This window comes from Thalassophryne amazonica, chromosome 8, assembly GCF_902500255.1.
Source record: "Thalassophryne amazonica chromosome 8, fThaAma1.1, whole genome shotgun sequence".
Classification (NCBI taxonomy): Eukaryota; Metazoa; Chordata; class Actinopteri; order Batrachoidiformes; family Batrachoididae; genus Thalassophryne; species Thalassophryne amazonica.
In genome coordinates this window covers 49,956,694-49,974,946 of record NC_047110.1, presented here as the reverse complement: position 1 = coordinate 49,974,946, position 18,253 = coordinate 49,956,694, and the positions used below count along the sequence as shown (strand labels likewise).

At 43.7% G+C, this 18,253-nt stretch overlaps 1 protein-coding gene across 1 annotated transcript in view; it reads right to left on the bottom strand.

Moving 5' to 3' along the window:
- Positions 1-197: 197 nt before the first annotated feature.
- ano3 (anoctamin 3) overlaps positions 198-18,253 on the bottom strand; it is a 168,961-nt gene continuing 150,905 nt past the window's right edge. The window contains exons 14-25 of the mRNA XM_034176176.1: positions 11,549-11,631; positions 11,325-11,465; positions 8,860-9,024; positions 8,623-8,659; positions 8,407-8,518; positions 8,054-8,111; positions 7,677-7,774; positions 7,250-7,404; positions 5,360-5,512; positions 4,742-4,889; positions 4,467-4,656; positions 198-2,240 (exon numbers count right to left, since the gene is read on the bottom strand). Coding sequence (XP_034032067.1) covers positions 2,058-2,240; positions 4,467-4,656; positions 4,742-4,889; positions 5,360-5,512; positions 7,250-7,404; positions 7,677-7,774; positions 8,054-8,111; positions 8,407-8,518; positions 8,623-8,659; positions 8,860-9,024; positions 11,325-11,465; positions 11,549-11,631 — 1,523 coding nt within the window. The 3' untranslated portion in view covers positions 198-2,057. The remainder of the gene's footprint in view (positions 2,241-4,466; positions 4,657-4,741; positions 4,890-5,359; positions 5,513-7,249; positions 7,405-7,676; positions 7,775-8,053; positions 8,112-8,406; positions 8,519-8,622; positions 8,660-8,859; positions 9,025-11,324; positions 11,466-11,548; positions 11,632-18,253) is intronic.

Here is an 18,253-nt window from a genome sequence, read left to right as displayed (position 1 = left end):
CCCACATCTCCATATAATGTCTGATTTAATCACAAATAAAAATCACTAATAACTCACCCATTTAATACCATCTGTTCTGCCTTATCAACCGCTGTGGAAATCATCTACATTCCCACTACTCTCAAAAAAGGTTAAGCCTTGGAAGAAAATCTGCATACAATATGAGGTCATGACTAGGTAGAAAAAAAATGTCTTTTCTGTCTCTGTCTTAATACATTTGGTTCAAATTTGGTGTGAGGGGGAGGCAGGTTTAGTGTCATGTTCTACAAGCAGCTACTAGGGGGTGATAGAGACACTCAGGCTGTGCTCGTACCATCCACCTTCATTTACACTCTGTGATTTCATTATGACTGGAACATGAACTGATTGCATTCAAATTAATGTGAGACTGACCTATAGCTGACATCACCTTCTGTTTTCCTGAGTTCTCATGGGCCAAATCTGGCTGTTTTAATCCAGGATATTCAAATCAGTGTTTGTTCCTACAATAAAAAAAAACACCCAACTGAGTTTTTCCTTACCACCGTTGCTGATGTGCTTGCTTTGGGGGGGGTTGGTAAGGTTAGACCTTATCGTTGTGAAGCGCCTTGAGCCGACCTATGTTGTAATTTGGTGCTATGTTAATAAAGTGAATTGCACTGAAACCAACCACAATGCAGGCAACTTTCCCAGCTGTCTGATTAACACAATCTAATTTGTGAAATGTCGTCAGACCTTTGTGCTTAATAAAGAACAGTAATGTATTGACTGTTTAGTGTGCGGTGATATTCTTCACAAACTGAACATCTAAGCCACAGGTATGTCGGAGTGATCCAATCTTCAACAGCTTCAGGGCGTCCAACGGCAAATGAAAAACAGACTCAGCACATAACGGAAGAGCGGATTTGCGGTTCCGGCTTTCACATGTACAGATTGTTCATAATGGGAGTCGCATTACAGTGCATACTGTCGATGTATTTCAGAGGCATTAGCTGAGCCCCGAGTAGGTACTGCGGCGTGACTCACATCCAACAAATACTTGCAGCAGGGTTCAGAGGGTTTACTGCACATCGCACAACGGAATGCAGGAATGAAAAGTATTTCTTGCTTTTAAAAAGCAAGTGCAGCACAAACAGGCACATGTGATGTTGGTGATAAAACCGTTGTGGTGTGCACAACTGTAGGCACAATCAATTTGCACTGAGTTCACATTTCCTCAGATCTACACAGTCAAGCTCAGCGGTAGCACAAAAATAAACAGCTCACACAGTACAAACACACACGGACCAGGCAGAGCCAGTCAGAGACTGTCTATCAAAAAGTTACAAAACAATAGTACCATGCAAGTTCCGTAATTTCATAGAGAATTCTTTGTCAAATATATTGAATCTATGTTCACATCATCCACAATAAGTATTTTTTTTTTTTTTTGTCAGCATGCTTCAAGAGCAATATATAGTCAGTTTGCAAGAACATTATCCACTGTACTTGGTTGCCATATGAATCACTTTTGCAACAGCAAATGATAAGTGCTGCAGAGGCTTTGCCACATTAACTGATAGCATTTCTGGGTAATAGCGGCTTTGCTGATGCTCATGGGAGGAAAAATACAACTGTGCTGGGAGTTGCAGGAAAGTGGAGAGTCAAAGCGGAGCTCTAGCTGCCACACAGAGAGAACGCAGGACAGGTGCCAAAGTGACCATCTTCATCTGCATAGTAAACACTGCAATTGCGCAGTCCCCCCACCACAACCACCACCACCACAGCACGGATCCAAGGGCAACCTGCAATATGAAGGTAGGTGAGAAATCGAGGTGGGACTGATGGAATGATGTATAGCCAGAAACAAAGAATGCCAGCAGTGGACATGGAACAGATGGTCACGGCGGCAGCCCAGGTTAGGACTCGGACTGAAGCCAGAGATGTTCCTTGGAGGGTTTATGATCTAATAACTGAAGAGGGCATCTTTGGTGTGAAGCTACACTCTTAAAGATAGAACATATAAATAAGCAGGTGGGGAGGTTGTGCTTGCGGGTTGACAGCTGTGAGTGGTAACGTGGAGACACGGAGGTAAAAAGCTAAGGCCACTCGTGGTGATAACGCCTTCCATTCTTCTTTCTCTCCTTCTGCAGGTGTTCCAGCTCGGCTTCGTACATCATCTCTTGCATTAGATACTTTTCCCTCCTCACACGGTCGCAGAGATCCTTGGGCATGTCCGGAATGAGGTATGCAATGAAGGACTTGATTCCAAAAACCAGGTGCTAAAGGTAACAAAAAAAATTTCTGATCATCTTTTATTATGTCACAAAGTTTCTCTGTCAGTATTTACTGTGTAAAGAATACACCCTGGCTAAAAACCTTCAAACCTAATTTTTCCAGCTGCATATATTCCCTTTTAATCAAGCAATGTCTGTGTTTCAATTTGTATTGACTGCATCATATTTTCAGTGTATCACCAGCACACATACATCAAGATGAACACCATAGAAGGCTCCAGATGATTTGAGAAATTGAATTACTTTTAAAAGCTTCTGGATGACCAATTGCCGTAATTCAGAGTTAACCTGGGAACCTTTGACTGTATGTAACGGGTCCTGTCACACCATGACGATTTAGCCAAAGTATGCCAATAGCCCCGTTTCCACCGAGCGATCCGAGTCAGTACTGCACAGTATGGTATGGGTCAGAACACTTAAGTCTGGCTTGGCTTGTGTTTCCACCACCGGCAAACTCTTTTGTCTGGCAGGCGGAGCACGTAGATGTTGACATGCACATCATCGAGAGCACAAATGCTTTCTCGCGGCCTCTCTCCTCCACCCAGAGGCCAAACAGAGTAATATAACATTTTTTAATTTAATTACAAATTTTTTTGTCTTGGTGGATCATGGTATTTATTTTCATCGCATGCAGAATGCTGAAGAGTCGAGTGATGCCTGTGGGAAACACTGACGTGAATGAATGAGGCGCTGTGACTCTTTCAACTTTTAAAATAAGCTAATTTTCTTGTTGTGGCACAAATCGTGCTCTCTGTTTCAGGCTGAGAAAAGCACCAGGAGCAGACAAAACACAGAGGGGCTTCTTTAAAAACGCTACATTTCTTTAGTGACGACAAGGAACTAAAGCCTTTTCAGATGTGAATCCAACTGAAACAAACAGGTAAGATTAAGACTTTATATTTACTCTGTGTGTGAATGGTTTTAATATTTGAAACAAATTGAACGGTTCGCATGAGGACTGCAGCTTTCAGTTGTTTAGCCAGTCAATGGACAGCATCAATGGACATATAATGACTTATGAGTAACTTACAAGTAATGTTTATCAATCGCATAGAAGTCATAGAAAATCTGGATCCTGGTCTTGATGTAAGACAATTGAAAGAATGTCTTGAAAGAGAAAATTAAGTTTGAAAGTTTTTAGCCAAGGTGTATGTAAACCTGCCTACAACTGTACATTACAAATCGGGTACATTTCATAAACAACAGGCTCTTAACCCCCAAAATGTGAATCTGCTACAAGTCCTGAATTATCTACAAACCATTAATGAAAATCATTAACATGAATATCCGTGAACCATCAATAATTTTGCTGTAAACCGTGAATAAAATATCCCACAAAACGTGAACGCAGGTCTTGCAAAACATAAGATGCAAAACATGAATATCATACCTGATATATATTTTCTTTAAATTCACGTAGTTTATGGACTTCAGTTACCTGATCAATTACTTGAGGAAATCTTGATCGCAAACCCTATCTCCGCAAATATATATATATATATATTTTTTTTTTTTTGGGGTGGGCTCACTACAGCTGGTGAGGTGACCCCTGAGCAGGCTCTTACTTCTGGTGTCAAGCGCCCTGCTGGGTGTGACCCGCTCCGGGGACAGTGGCAGGTGAGGAGTTTGACTGGGGTGGTACACCTGTCAAATGGAGAGCTCAGGGAGGACAGAAACCTCCCGTGGAGCAGAAGGGCAAAAGCTCGCTTGATCTTGATTTTGAGTATGACTACAGACCGTGAAAGTGGGGCCTCACAATCGTTCTGACTTTTTGGTATTTATGCAGGAGGTGTCAGAAAAGTTACCACAGGGATAACTGGCTTGTGGTGGCCAAGCGTTCATAGTGACCTTCCTATAATCATGAAGCAGAATTCATCAAGCGTTGGACTGTTCACCCACCCACCACACGCGAGTTGAGGGGTGGCATGAAGCCCTGTGGTGTAATGAAAGTGAAAGGCGCGCAGTCATAATCCCACAGATGTTCGCACCATTGGCTCCTCGGCTAAGCACATACACAAAATCTTGAAGAAATTCACATTTTGCGAGACCTCTGTTCACATTCTGGGAGATATTTTTTCAGTATTCACATTTTGTAATTCATGGTTTACTGATAATTCACAATTTGCAGATGATTCACGTTTTGAAGGTTAACAAGGCTCATAGCAATGCTCCTGAAAGTGCAAAAAACAACACTGGTGAAAACCGACGGACCTCAAAGACAATGATGAAAGCCAACCGGGCAGCCAAGACGTGCCAGAACTGCAGGGTGAATTCATACGGCACTGCGCTCCAGGGCGGTGCTCTGTAATCTCTGTACCTGCAGTAAGCAGACTGGCTGCTGTTCTTCAGGTCACTCATGTCAAACACAGATAGGCTGCTGTTCACGTATCCTCGCAAACACCTGAAGGTGAAAGAAAACGTCAGACACAAGCCATTCCACCTGATACATGTCAAGTTTACACATGCTAGCATGCTTAGTTACATACTTCTCGTGTCTGTACCCCTTGTCCACACAGGGACCGTATTTGAAGGCGTAAACAAAGCGGGGGATGTAGTCTGATGTTATGGCGATGACAAAGGCGTTGGTGATGACTGCCAGCACACCGATACCTTCGAGAATTCCGTGCCAGATGCCTGATGAACAAGGCAAAAGTTTGCAACTATTTTGGGTAGCAGATAAGTTTACTATATTATGATCTACAACAGGCTGGTTTGTATGATTATTAGACGTCAGCTCAAAGTCTGGCGACGACAAAAAGATCTCACTCTGTAATTCAGTGCAAATAACACACCATTTGATAATTTACGACTGGTTTGTTTGAGGCGGAGTGTTCTGTTAATTACAAAGCAACATGCCACAAGAATCGTTTGGTTATATATTATCTAGGAGGGTGACGCTGCTGTTTGTAACCATATGGGGCAATGTGTGTGTGTGTGTGTGTGGGGGGGGGGGGGGGGAGATGTAGGTTACAGAAACATGTACTACAGACATACATATATCACCCCTGAATGGAAAATATTCCCAGAGCAACATTCTTTTGGAGAAAACATTTCTGATCCACCAAAAGGAAAGTCTGCGGAGGGCAGCCAGAGATCACGCTGACCTATGTCAGTGGCCCGTGCTGGCATGGGCCTCCTCCACTGAGTGACAAACTTGTAGGCGTCAAGACGAATCTCAATGATGTTATTGAGCAGAGCCAGAAGTGGAGCCAGCGGGAATGCGGCCACAAAGATGGTGGTGAAGCCAAATTGGAGAACTGGAAAGAAAGGGACCATTTGGACAAACTTCACAGGATGTCACTCTCAGTATAAACAACATTAACGACTTGGTGGCGGCCGCAGTTTGCTTTGAATTCCTCTTTCTTCTACAACCCCAGTTCCAATGAAGTTGGGACGTTGTGTGAAATGTAAATAAAAACAGAATGCAACGATTTGCAAATCCTCTTCAACCTATATTCAATTGAATACATCACAAAGACAAAATATTTAATGTTCAAACTGATAAACTTTATTGTTTTTGTGCAAATATTTGCTCATTTTGAAATGGATGCTGGGACGGGGCAACAAAAGACTGGGAAAGTTGATGGATGCTCAAAGAACACCTGTTTGGAACATTCCACAGGTGAACAGGTTAATTGGAAACAGGTGAGTGTCATGATTGGGTATAAAAGGAGCATCCCCAAAAGGCTCAGCCATTCACAACCAAAGATGGGGTGAGGATCACCACTTTGTGAACAACTGCATGAAAAAATAGTCCAACAGTTTAAGAACAATGTTTCTCAATGTTTAATTGCAAGGAATTTAAGGATTCCATCATCTATAGTCCATAATATAATCAGAAGATTCAGAGAATTTGGAGAACTTTCTACACTTAAGCTGCAAGGCTGAAAACCAACATTGAATGCCCATGACCTTGTATCCCTCAGGCGGCACTGCATTAAAAACCAACATCATTGTGTAAAGGATCTTACTGTGTGGGCTCAGGAACACTTCAGAAAACCACTGTCAGTTAACACAGTTCGTTGCTACATCTATAAGTGCAAGTTATAATTCTACAATGCAAAGCGAAAGCCATACATCAACAACATCCAGAAATGCCGCCGCCTTCTCAGGGCCCAAGCTCATTTGAAATGGACAGACACAAAGTGGAAAAGTGTGCTGTGGTCTGATGAGTCCACATTTCAAATTGTTTTTGGAAATCATGGACGTTGTGTCCTCCGGACAAAAGAGGAAAAAGATCATCCACATTGTTACCAGCACAAAGTTCAAAAGCCAGCATCTGTGATTGGATGGGGGTGTGTTAGTGCCCATGGCATGGGCAATTTACACATCTGTGATGGTACCATCAATGCTGAAAGGTACATCCAGGTTTTGGAGCAACACATGCTGCCATCCAAGCAACGTCTTTATCAGTGATGCCCCTGCATATTTCAGCAAGACAATGCCAAGCCACATTCTGCATGTGTTACAACAGTGTGGCTTTGTAGTAAAAGACTGCGGGTACTAGACTGGCCTGCCTGCAGTCCAGACCTGTCGTCCATTGAAAATGTGTGGCGCATTATGAGGCGCAAAATACAACAACAGAGACCCCGGACTGTTGAACAACTGAAGTCGTACATCAAGCAAGAATGGGAAAGAATTCCACCTACAAAGCTTCAACAATTAGTGACCTCAGTTCCCAAATGCTTATTGAGTGTTGTTAGAAGGAAAGGTGATGTAACAGTGGTAAACATACCACTGTCCCAGCTTTTTTGAAACGTGTTGCAGGCATCCATTTCAAAATGAGCAAATATTTGCACAAAAACAATAAAGTTTATCAGTTTGAACATTAAATATCTTGTCTTTGTGGTGTATTCAATTGAATATAGGTTGAAGAGGATTTGCAAATCATTGCATTCTGTTTTTATTTAAATTTTACACAACGTCCCAGCTTCATTGGAATTGGGGTTGTAGCAACACAGCCATAGTTCATCAAATGAGCACAACATTTTTACCCATTTCGAGGTATTCATCCACCAGTCCGTGGGCATTCATAGGCTGCAGATTCCAGTCTTTGTCCCACTGTGGAAGCTGGGCTTTGTTTTCGACGTTTTGCCCTCCGCCACCTCCTTTCCTCATCTTCCTACGAGACCACCAGTTATGCAGCAAACTGAAAATGTTGAAAGAAGCCAGCTGTCACCTCAAAGCAATTATTTTTGACAATGCACTGAAAGATGAAGGGATCTTTAGTAAGCCTGACTCAAAAAGATTTGATGTATTTCTGCAGGAGAAAAGCCTTTTTATATGGTAATGAGCTAAAAATGACAAAAGCCTTACAAAAATTATACAAGGCTTGGCTCACTAGAATTCACAGCTTTAATGATCGCACATTTCTGATGGATTCTACACAGAGAATCTTTATTTTTATAATGTATTACTTACGGATAGCCCAGCTCCATGAAGTTGTTCCATATTTGTTTGAAGAACATGATGACTCCCATTTGCAGGCACAGATCAATCAAGCAGCCACTCGGGTGACACTGAGAAAAATAACACAGCAACAAAACACACACACATTAAAAAAAACCTGTTATCCTCCATAATTCAAAAATTCTCAGAAAACAACCTTGGTTTTTCATCATCAAAACTGAAAATCCCAGTAATTACATATGAGATTGATGAGTGACATCATATTACCAGAGTCTGCTCATTAAAATGACAGAACATCTATAAACTGAGTAAGTCTGTGATACGGGGGAAATCAGTCTCACCCCCGGTGACATAATTACCTTCTTGTGCTGATTCCTAAACACACTCACCTCCTCTAGCCTCCATCGACTGAAGAGTTTATTATATTTTCCAGGTCTGCCCGCGAACCTGAACAGATTGAGATTCGTGACATTAGCTGAGAAATTCAATTGCAGAAAAGCGGAAAAACTGAGGAGCAGCGAAATGTGCTCGTTATGTCCGATAACCACAGCTTGGTTGCATTTGTAGGCAAGGTCGTATTGTGCAAACACTGAACCTTTCAGTCCTAACAATAACTACACACTGCGAAGAGACCGTCTTGACAGATGTTAAGACTTGGAATGTTGAAACGAAACATCTTTGCAGAATCCCTCATTAAATTCACTGTAAACAGACACGGCGGAGGTCAGGGCGGCTGGCATACCTTCCAAGAAAAAAGGCAATGTAGAATGTGGAACTGTTCAGATTTACAAACTGGAACAGAAACATCTTCAGAGCAAAGCTGTTCTCCCACTCAGATTCTGTTCGTGGGTGCTCTGCCAGGAGAAAACAGGGTCACGCCGTGGACAAAGAAGAGAATAAATGTATGCAGGATGTCTGTGAAGCAAGAGAAATGATGCAAACCATCAATAATCCTTACCTAAATTTGTCAGCAGGTAGGACACCTTTTCATAGACCTAGCAGGACAGATAAGAACACTCCTAAGAATCAACAGGAAAACAGGTGGTGATGGTGAGAGATGAACAATGACAATCTCAAACAAAGAGAGACAAAGGCCTTCTGGCTGGGGATATGACTGCTCCTGGAATGAAATGCTACATGAAACATTTGTTGGACAATGCGTGGTGTGCCAGATGATGCTTGTCCAGACACCCACCACATTGAGAGACATGATGATCATAAAGTTGATGCAGACGCCTGTGCCAGAGGTGGCAAACTGCCAGTTCTTCTTCACAAAATACCAGTTGAAGGAAGCAAACTTCTCCATGGCTATTAGACGAAAAACCACCACAGCAAACACTGCTGTCAGAACAAGAGAAATCTGTGTAGACAAGTAGAGAGGTATAAGGAAACACAGAGGATATAAAACATGAATTTTCTATAAATGCCAATACGTTCTCTGATGGATTGTAATTATAAACATAAAATGGACCTAAGAAGAGGGTAAAACTGTAGTCCCATCAGGATATCATGCAATTAGAGTGGCACTTGTCCTTCACTTTTGTTGGGAAGGTGTCGTAGCACGGACCCACAACAGGGGGCGCAAATGAACGGACAATGAATAAGCCAAAAAGTAACAATTTAATGTTGTGATAATACACAACTAAATTCACAGAAATCTGCACAGTCAATTGACACCAGGTGACGTGTGGGCAGGCTCGAAGATAGAAGACCCCCGACGAGAGAGAAGCCGCGTCCCACACGGCTTCCACCACCAACGGTCTGAAGAACACCGGAGCCGCCAAGTCCCGAGTCCCCAGGTGGCCTCTGTCTTCGGCTGTCGACCCTGGTACTGCTGGCAGAAAGCAGAGATAAGATGAATGAGTGTGAGTCTGCACACTCAGTAATCCACAGTCCATACACAGTTAGGAGGGAGCACCTCCACCTCCAATCACACACTCGTGCAGCTCCTGGTTAACCACTTATCTGGGTTGGGGTGTGAGGCGAAGCAGTCGCTGTAACACCAAATGCCAATCCCCCAGACAAGGCCACATTCCAGGAAAACGGCTGCAACAGAAGCTCAGGTTATTACACACAAAGTGTCAGTCAGCAGAGAAATTACCTCTTCAGTCATTGCGATTTCTCGGCGAGGAGGTGGAGTTGCAGTCCGGCTTTTATGGTGGTGATGATGATGATGAACGAGTGACAGCTGGTGCAGAGGATGACTGACAGCTGTCACTTCTTCTGGGTCTGGCGCCCTCTCGTGCTTGGAGCCCGCACTCCAAGCAGGGCTCCCTCTGGTGGTGGTGGGCCAGCAGTACCTCCTCTTCAGCGGCCCACATAACTTGACTCTAGCTTCATAGTGTTATGGGGCAGAGAAGGATTTTCTTTCAACAAAATAGATCAAATCTAGGCTTGTATCTCAGATGGACCTTCTGGCAAATTGTAGCTGAACTTTGAAGTCTTCTTTAAGAAAATCCTTCTCTATACCACTTCATCATGAAGCTGTATAACTGGTGATGCAAAATGCAAAACTGGCACTGCACAGTTTCTCCAATCACAGACACAGAAGCCGATAGCTTCTTCTGGGTTGTCTCGGTATCTTGGTGGCTTTCCTCACTCTTGTCCTTCTTGCACAGTGACTCAGTTTTTGAGAACTGTGTCCTCCACACAGAGCTACCATACAGTACTATACCGTTTGTCTTTCCTAAAGACTGATGTAAATTAAGTCCAAGACATACTCAGTGGCTTGGAAATGTACATGTATCCATCCCCTAACTTGTTTGAAGAAAACCAGGTATAAAACTGATTATTTATGTGTGTTATACCAAAGGTGCCCATTATGTATGCAATCCATTATCTTGGCTTTGATATTTTTATTTGCGTTTGCATTTAAGGAGGATAATTTTAGAAATTTTAATGTTTAGAAGCCAAAATTAGTTTTTATATTGAAAATGGCATAAACAAATTAAAATGTGTAACATCCCTAGGGGCTGAACACTTTTTCAAGGCACCGTTGAAGTAAAATGCAAAACTTGCACTGTGCATAATTTCACCAATCAGAGGCACACAGGCCGATAACATCTTCACAGTTGTCTTTTCATCTTGGTGGCTTTCCTCACTGGTCACCTTCTTGCACAGTCACTCAATTTTTGGGAACTGCTGCCTCTGGAAAGGTTTACCATACAGTACTATATTGTTTGCATTTTTTAATAACTGAGGTAAACAAAGTCTAAGACCTAATTAGTGTCTTGGAAATGTTCATGTATCCATCCCCTGATTGTACGAAGAAGACTGGATGTAAAAGTGATGGTGTGCATGTGTTCTACGAAAGGGTGCATTTTTATGCACATCATCATTTTGGCTTTTATATTGTTATTTGTTTTAATTAAAGATGTAGTGATTACTTTTCATTGTGAGTTTAAAGGGCATCATTTTAGAAATTTTAATATAAAAAGCAAAAATTTTTCTCTTTTTTTGACACCATAAAAAAATTCAAACATGTAAAAGCTCAAAGGGTGCACAAACTTTTTCACACAACTATATCCTCTCAATGCTTCCTTTGTCCAACAGGGGGAGACGGTAAGCCATATAATGCTCATTCAAGGTGAAAGAATAACGCTGATCTCAATGCCAGGCTGAATCCTGAGATTCAGATTATTCAAAGATCAAAACACTTACCATGAAGAAGATTCCAGACACAGACACCATGAGCCTGCTGAGTTTGTCTGAGAAAGGCTGGAAGGGCTCAGGTTTACCAGAGATGGGGTTCACTCTCTCCACCCTGGAGTACTTGGCTTCAAACTGAGGCCTCAGCTCCTCCTGATTCATAACAAACATCACATCACAGGTGTTGCATCACAAAGAACAGTGGCTGTAAATGCGGGCTATTCATGTAAACCTACCTCCTCCTCCTCCCAATCAATAAGATCCCAGTCGTAAGTCAGTTCTGCCCTCCTCCTTTTCCAGAACTCCAGGAATACTGTGGCTGCACGAACATGATAGAATAGCACCAGAAATCATTCTGATCAGCTTCAATGTGCAACATATAAGGGTGATTTTTTTTTAACTACGGGCACTATTGGCCTTGTAAATGTAATTTCCACCATACCATTGCCTTACAATATAAAGCGCCTTGGGGCAACTGTTTGTTGTGATTTGGCGCTATATGCATGTGCTCTGATGTCACTGTTTATCTCCATAGAAACTACCCAAACAATCTTTCATACAAACTGTTTAAAGGGACATTACAGTGTTGTGGTGGAAATTACGGCAATAGTGTGGGACAACTACATTTAGTTTTAAAAAATCACAACAGTTGTATGACATTGAATACCCCAGTTATGTTTTGATTATTTTACTGATATTTTATTCAGAGATATTTTAAAACATTAGAAAAAATGTTTCTTTACCATTCATTTTTATCATTGAAGATCAAAAGTCTGGGTGTGGGACAAGCACAAAATGGCAATATTTGCATATAATGATGCTGAAAAAAGGTGAAAAAGTCATCATATACTACAAGAACAAATTTCTTAACACACTTTCATTGTAAAGATAACTATAAAAGTGTGAAATTTCCCCTTTTTTCTGTTTTTCATACAATATGATCAAAGGACACAATAAGTGCCTGTAGTCTAAAAATCTCCCATAAGGTGAATCATATGTCTGTGACTGCAGCAGTTAATTCACCGTGGAGATAAAATGGAGCCCAATGCTTCATCATTCTCAGAGGTCCTGAGCAAAACACCGGCTGCATACGACATTATGGTAACTGATGACTGCCATCACTTCACAGACAGATTAGACTGCCAGTGCTGTCAGTGAAACTTGACAACAGTGCATAGGCTGTGTGTTTAGGTAGGTAACTTAAAGAGATGCCACACTGATTAAACCCATTTACAAACTTACTTTTATCAATAATGCAATATGCCCTGAGTAACCTCTTAAAATCTGCATTTATGTTGGGGTCAGGTCACCCAAACAGATAGATATAATGGCTAAGATGTGTGGCCGTAGCATGAGAAGAATAGATCTGCATTGATTGTTTATTTAGCAGGTTGCAATTTGTAGACATATCATATCATGTCACCAAATATCATCACTTACCATATAAATGATACTCCAAATTGATTGGATAAAACACTAAAGAATAAATAGCAATACACCCTTTTCGCGGACGGGTAATATTTTTCATACCACCCGAGTAATCAGCCAATCCGGACAGCGGAGCGGCGCCACAACGAACAGGCGCGGTCAGAGGAACTGTGAAATACTGGTGAGTCACTATTAATAATTTCTTACATGTCCATCCTCGTAGGTTGATCGTTAAAATTAAATTTGTTAGTTCTAAAAGCCATCATAATTATTTATAGGAAAACGTTCAATTTTTTTTTTCTACTAAGGTTTGAAGTTTGAGTGTTTATACAGGAGAGAAAACTGAGAAAATGTTAATGCCTGTTTGAGAAAAGTGTATAAAGTGTGTAGTGAGGGGTTTTACAGCCTTAAAACATTTATAATAATTGTAAAAAATAACGCTGACTACTTCGCGGATTTCGCCTATCGCTGGTTATTTTTAGAACGTAACTCCCGAGATGGTTTTCTTCAGGGTGCATAAAGCCATATTCATTGGTGAACAACTTGATAACTGATAATATTGGAGGCCTCTGTCCCACGTAATGTCTCAAAACCCAATTTATTCCAACATCTTTCTAAAATACAGCACTCTGGTCATCTGCTTATATGCTTGTGTGTACCTGCAATAAATACAGGCTAAGCTCTGACATGCAGAAGTGAAAGTGGCGCAATGTCATGCTGCATAACTACGACAATAAACCATGGGCTTCAAAGCCTACATAGAACTCATGGAAGTACACACGAAGTTAAGTACCTCTGGCTTACTGGTTCACAGAGATTTGCCTTTCTCACATTTTTCATGGCATCAAATCCCATACACAATGCGGAATCCTCCAGGACAACAATGACAAGCAAACCATTTAAACTGTCCACAAAAGTCCCGTTGAGGCACCTCTACTTTGTGATTCAAAACATAATTTATAAGGGTTGCTTCCATTGTGCTGCACAATAAGCCAATTCAGCATCTCAGTCCACGCGGTGCGTCTGGGCATGGTCAAAGTTCACCACTACCCAAAACACACTATAAGCTCCCACACCAATGTAAATATTGAAGGTTTTGAGCGCTGGAAAGTCATCATTTTGAAATAATCTTGCAAAAAACTGGGCTACCAAATAGGTGGGAAACAGAAGAAAGAACGTGTGAACTAACTTAAGGTGCACTGACACGAACATGCCTGTGACTCATGCAATAGTACGAACGCTGTCGTGACGATCCCACCCACTGTGTTCACAGATGGACGCCGTGCTTTGTTCCACTGGCTACCACGTGCTCTGCGCTGGACGCTGCGTATATAAAAAATTATTGCGTGGCAGATTAATCATTTTTTTCTGCAAACTGGCCGTTGAAAACAGCTCTAATCGCATCCTGAATCACAAAGGAGACTACAGCCATGCCTAACTACTTGCAGAAAGCATTTTGAGCTGTCTTAAAAGGTAATTATTTATCATGTTTACATTGTCATGGCTTGATACAACATTTGTGTGTTCTTTCCTTCTTGTGTGCAGCTGTTAAAGTATGTTTATAACAGATTTAACTTCTTGTTATAATCCTTCCGAGCTGCGTTCTGATGCGATCCGCTGACGTCACCACTCGCTCTGTTCACTTCTTCTTTACTCCACTTGACAAGCTGCACATCATGTTGGTGATTAGATCGCGCCACATAGCACGACATGTGTGCGTGAAAGATTTTTTTGAACATTTCAAAATTCTCTGTGCGCAATAGCACGCACCGGCACCCCTGTGGCATCCTGTCTGCACCAGTTAAAGATGAGTTTACTCTCCAGCACGACACAGCTTGTGTCACTACGTGAATCAAAGACATGCTCGTGTAAGTGGGCCTTTATGCACTCACTACAAAATGCCCCCATAGTACAAACTAAAGATGATGAATGGCAGCCCATTAAGAAAATAATGTCTTTACTGATGGCTGAAGTTGACAATTCCTAAACCGTTACAACTGTCAGATGGCTGGGAAGATGAGCCATCAGCAACAAGCAAATGTCCCTCCATATGCAGATATTAAGGAGAATCTCATACAGAAAGATGAGCAAAACCTACATTACACACAGACTGAGGCCTGTCTGAGGCCACTTTAGGTGTTTACCTGAGGCCATCAAATATGGTCATAGGGTATTGTGAAGGCTTTTCGTCAATATATCCGTCTGTCTGTGCTCAGCATAAGTCCAGTCCTATCAGGGTCTTCAAATTCACAGGGAACATTCTTGGGACACAGACCTTGGACAAGTTCAAAGATGGCTAACCTGGACCTATTCTAAGAGGCATTTTAAGAGGGTAAAAAGTCACATTCTGCTCCTGTTTTTTATGGTATGATCTCGCAGATGGTAGTGTGATGGTCTCATGGATGTCAGCATGGTGATGTCACTTCCTGGTGTCACTAGCTGCTAACTTAGTTTCATTTTTGGCCAGAAATAACACCTTTCTCATATATTATGTAAATGCTAGTGAGAAATTAACCATTCTAAAACTGTAAATACTGTATTTGTAACCTGATAACACCTCTGGAAGGATTTACAAAACATTTAGTGGACGTTAGCATGGTAACATCACAGGCTGGTAGCTAGCTGCAAGCTCTGTTTTGTTTGTGTGTGAATTTAACCTCTTTAGCATATATTATCTAAAAGCTAGCGAGAAATAAACACTTCTAAAACTGAAAACACTGTTTTTGGAGCCTAGTAATACCTCTTGAGTGATTTCTAAGACAGTTAACGTAAAGCTAACATCTGCTACCTCAAAGCTAACTTCCTATGAAGTTAAATATTGTCTCATTAATACCTGGAAATGCACAGAGGGTAATCTACAAATATTCCTTGATTTGCACAACTTCCGCTCTTGTCAAAAGCTCATGTACACGCATACACAAGGCCTCGTGCAGACGCTCTTAAAATGTAAATATTGTTTTTGATTGACTGAGTGATAGAGGGGCTTTATTGAACATGTACAAATTGTACGTAAGACAATAGGACCTTAATAATTAATTATACAACTGCAAATTATAAAGAACACAATGCTCATATGCCTCCTGTAGGTTCACCACCTGCAGAGGGGGCCATGGGGGTTGGGTGCAGAGAAGATTGGGTGGCGGTCGAGGGCGGGTGGCCCGGTGGCCCGGTCCATGCTCACAGCCCCTGGCTGTTTGGACGTGGAATGTCACCTCGCTGGGGGGGAAGGAGCCTGAGCTTGTGCGAGAGGTTGAGAGATACCGACTAGAGATAGTCGGGCTCACCTCCACGCACAGCTTGGGCTCTGGTACCCAACTCCTGGAGAAGGGCTGGACGCTTCATTTTTCTGGCGTTGCCCACGGGGAGAGGTGGAGAGCTGGGGTCGCATTGCTTATTGGTCCCCAGCTCAGTCGCCATGTGTTGGGGTTCACTCCAGTAAACGAGAGGGTCGCATCCCTATGCCTTCGGGTCGGGGACAGGTCTCTCACTGTTGTCTCGGCCTACGGGCCGAGCGGCAGTGTAGAGTACCCGACCTTCTTGGAGTCCCTGGATACTAGATTGAGACTGGGGACTCCATTGTTCTCTGGGGGGATTTCAATGCCCACGTGGCGGCGACAGTGAGACCTGGAGGGGGGTGATTGGGAAGCACGGCCTCCCCGATCTGAACCCGAGTGGTGTTCAGTTGTTGGACTTCTGTGCTAGTCACAGTTTGTCCATCACGAACACCATGTTCGAGCACAAGGGTGTCCATAAGTGCACGTGGCACCAGGACACCCTGAGCCGGAGGTCGATGATCGACTTTGTAGTCGTATCATCTGACCTTTGGCCACGTGTCTCGGACACTCGAGTGAAGAGAGGGGCAGAGCTGTCGACCGATCACCACCTGGTGGTGAGTTGGATCCGCTGGGCGGGGAGGAAGCCGGTCAGACCTGGCAGGCCCAAACGTATCATGAGGGTCTGCTGGGAATGACTGACGGAACCCTCTGTCAGTGAGGTCTTCAACTCCCACCTCCCTGAGAGCTTCTCCCAGATCCCGGGGGAGGTTGGAGACATGGAGTCCGAGTGGACCATGTTCTCCACCTCCATTGTTGATGCGGCTGCTCGTAGCTGTGGTCGCAAGGTCTCTGGTACCTGTCGTGGCGGCAATCCCCAAACCTGGTGGTGGACGCCGGAAGTAAGGGATGCCGTCAAGCTGAAGAAGGAGTCCTACTTGTCTTTGTTGACAGGTGGGACCCCGGAGGCAGCTGACAGGTACCGGCAGGCCAAGCGTGCCGCAGCCCGTGCAGTTGCAGAGGCAAAACTCGGGTCTGGGAGGAGTTCGGGGAGGCCATGGAGGAGGACTATCGGTCGGCCTCGAAGAGATTCTGGCAAACCGTTCGACGCCTCAGGAGGCTGAAGCAGCTCTCCACCAGCACTGTTTATGGTGCGGGTGGGGAGCTGTTGACCCTGACTGGGGATGTTGTTGGGCGGTGGAAGGAATACTTCGAGGATCTCCTCAATCCCATCGTCACGTCTTCCAAAGAGGAAGCAGAGACTGGGGACTCAGAGGCGGACTCATCCATTACCCAGGCCGAAGTCACTGAGGTGGTTAGAAAGCTCCTTGGTGGCAAGGCTCCTGGGGTGGACGAAATCTGTCCTGAGTACCTTAAGTCTCTGCATGTTGTGGGACTGTCTTGGCTGACACGTCTCTGCAACATCGCGTGGCGATCGGGGACAGTGCCTCTGGATTGGCAGACCGGGGTGGTGGTCCCTCTGTTTAAGAAGGTGGACCAGAGGGTGTGTTCCAACTATAGGGGGATCACACTCCTCAGCCTCCCCGGTAAGGTCTATTCCAGAGTACTGGAGAGGAGAATTCGACCGATGGTCGAACCTCGGATTCAGGAGGAGCAGTGTGGTTTTTGTCCTGGTCGTGGCACACTGGACCAGCTCCACACGCTCCATCGGGTGCTCAAGGGTTCATGGGAGTTCGCACAACCAGTCCACATGTGTTTTGTGGATCTGGAGAAGGCGTTCGACCGTGTCCCTCGGGGCACCCTGTGGGCGGTGCTCTGGGAGTATGGGGTCCTTTGCTAAGGGCTATCCGGTCCCTGTATGACCGCAGCAGGAGCTTGGTTTGCATTGCCGGTAGTAAGTCAAACCTGTTTCCAGTGCACGTTGGCCTCCGCCAGGGCTGCCCTTTGTCACCGGTTCTGTTCATTATTTTTATGGACAGAATTTCTAGGTGCAGCCAGGGTGTAGAGGGGGTCTGGGTTGGGAACCACAGAATCTCATCTCTGCTGTTTGCGGACGATGTGGTTCTGTTGGCATCGTCAAATCAGGACCTTCAGCATGCACCGGGGCGGTTTGCAGCCGAGTGTGAAGCGTACGGGATGAAAATCAGCAACTCCAAATCTGAGGCCATGGTTCTCAACCGGAAAAAGGTGCTTTGCCCTCTTCAGGTCGGTGGAGTGTCCTTGCCTCAAGTGGAGGAGTTTAAGTATCTCGGGGTCTTGTTCACGAGTGAGGGACGGATG